General features: G+C 35.1%; 1 protein-coding gene across 1 annotated transcript; it reads right to left on the bottom strand.

Annotated features, from left to right (window-relative positions):
* Nucleotides 1–481: 481 nt before the first annotated feature.
* Nucleotides 482–991, bottom strand: LOC131045544 (disease resistance protein L6-like). Its single transcript, XM_057979138.2, has one exon. It carries the CDS (start codon nt 989–991, stop codon nt 482–484), a length of 510 nt encoding a protein of 169 aa, XP_057835121.2.
* Between the last annotated feature and the right edge of the window lie 528 nt (nt 992–1,519).

Below are 1,519 nucleotides of genomic sequence, written 5' to 3' on the forward strand. Positions count from 1 at the left end.
CATTCACCAAAAGTGACATATCATAACATAATGAAATTCAATAAATAATTTTTTATTTTACTAATTATTTTTAATTCAAAATAAAAGAAGAATACCTCATATTTAAAATTTAAACTTTTAGAGATACGATAATTTTAGATTTGAATTTCTAATAAATTTCAAAAACCGGTTTTATTTTTTTGTTGTAATATTTAATTAAAAGTTCTTAAATGACTAATTTTCTTTGTTGACCACATTTAACTTAAAAAATAAAATAATATCAATAAACTTTTTTTCTGAAAAATAACTCCTAACTTCTCATTTGAATATATACTTGACATATTATCAACTTAGTATAAAAACAAAAACACTATTATTTATAAAAACCTAAATGTAAAAAAAATGCACTTCGTAAAACCCTATTCTTAAACAATGGCAAGGCTGAATGGAAGCATGGATGTCGCCTCGTATAGATAAGGAAGCATATAATAAGGTCCGTTACTTACCCTCCAGTGATATCCATGGACCACCCTGAGCGAGAACAGATCTTTTCCAGAGCAACCTTCCATCCCTCAATCTCTTCTCTTGTGTATCGATCATCTGGATGCCCAGAATGCTTCTCAAATGCCTGCTTGTACGGACTGGAGTCCTTCACAGGATACCTAACGTGAGTTGGTTCTACATCATAAAACAGAGGAATGATCAAGCCTTGGGTGTTCACCATTGTTGCAGCCTCCTTGAGACACCATGCAGAGTCTGCATATCCTGTTGAAAATATAGGAATGCGTATGGCACTGCTCCCTATTGCCCTTTCCAAGCTCGACCAAATCATATCTCCCTTTTCCAATTTGTGGGTGTCCAAAAAGACATGCAGTCCGGCAGTAGTAAGAGCTTCATGTAGATGATCAACCAGATTCTTTCTCACATCTTCTCCCTTGAAACTCAGAAACACATGATATTCTTTATCGCTTTGGAAAAGAATTTTGGTTGAGGGAGGGATGTATTCTTCCATGTTAAGAGATGCGACTGAAAAGAATGGCAGAGAAAATATAAGGTACAGAACGCAATCAAGCTTTAGTTCGATAGAAGAGATAACCACTGTTCAAGTCAAGATTGGAAGGCATGACCGCTTATGAAGCAGGTTAAGGTGTTGTTTGATTGGAAGGCATGTCCGCTTCGAAATTGTAAATTTCGAAGTCAAGCGGTCCCACTTTTGTTTTTTTTGTTTTTTAAAATAACAGTCGAACAAAAGAACTCCGCGGAAAATGCGAAGAAATCCAAGTTTTTGATGCCACTTTCGTTAATTTTTTCTTTGCCCAGTCATGTCAAGTTCTTGTCACGTTCAGGTCTTCTGTCTTCTTCTGTGTATATCTTAACATGTTCAATGAAGTTGTGTATTGATTCAGTGGCCGACAGTATATATCTTAACATGTTCAATGAAGTTGTGTATTGATTCAGTGGCCGACAGTATATATCGTAACATGTTCAATGAAGTTGTGTATTGATTCAGTGGCCGACAGTATATATCGTAACATGTTCA

The sequence above is a fragment of the Cryptomeria japonica genome, chromosome 10 (genome assembly GCF_030272615.1).
Source record: "Cryptomeria japonica chromosome 10, Sugi_1.0, whole genome shotgun sequence".
Classification (NCBI taxonomy): domain Eukaryota; kingdom Viridiplantae; phylum Streptophyta; class Pinopsida; order Cupressales; family Cupressaceae; genus Cryptomeria; species Cryptomeria japonica.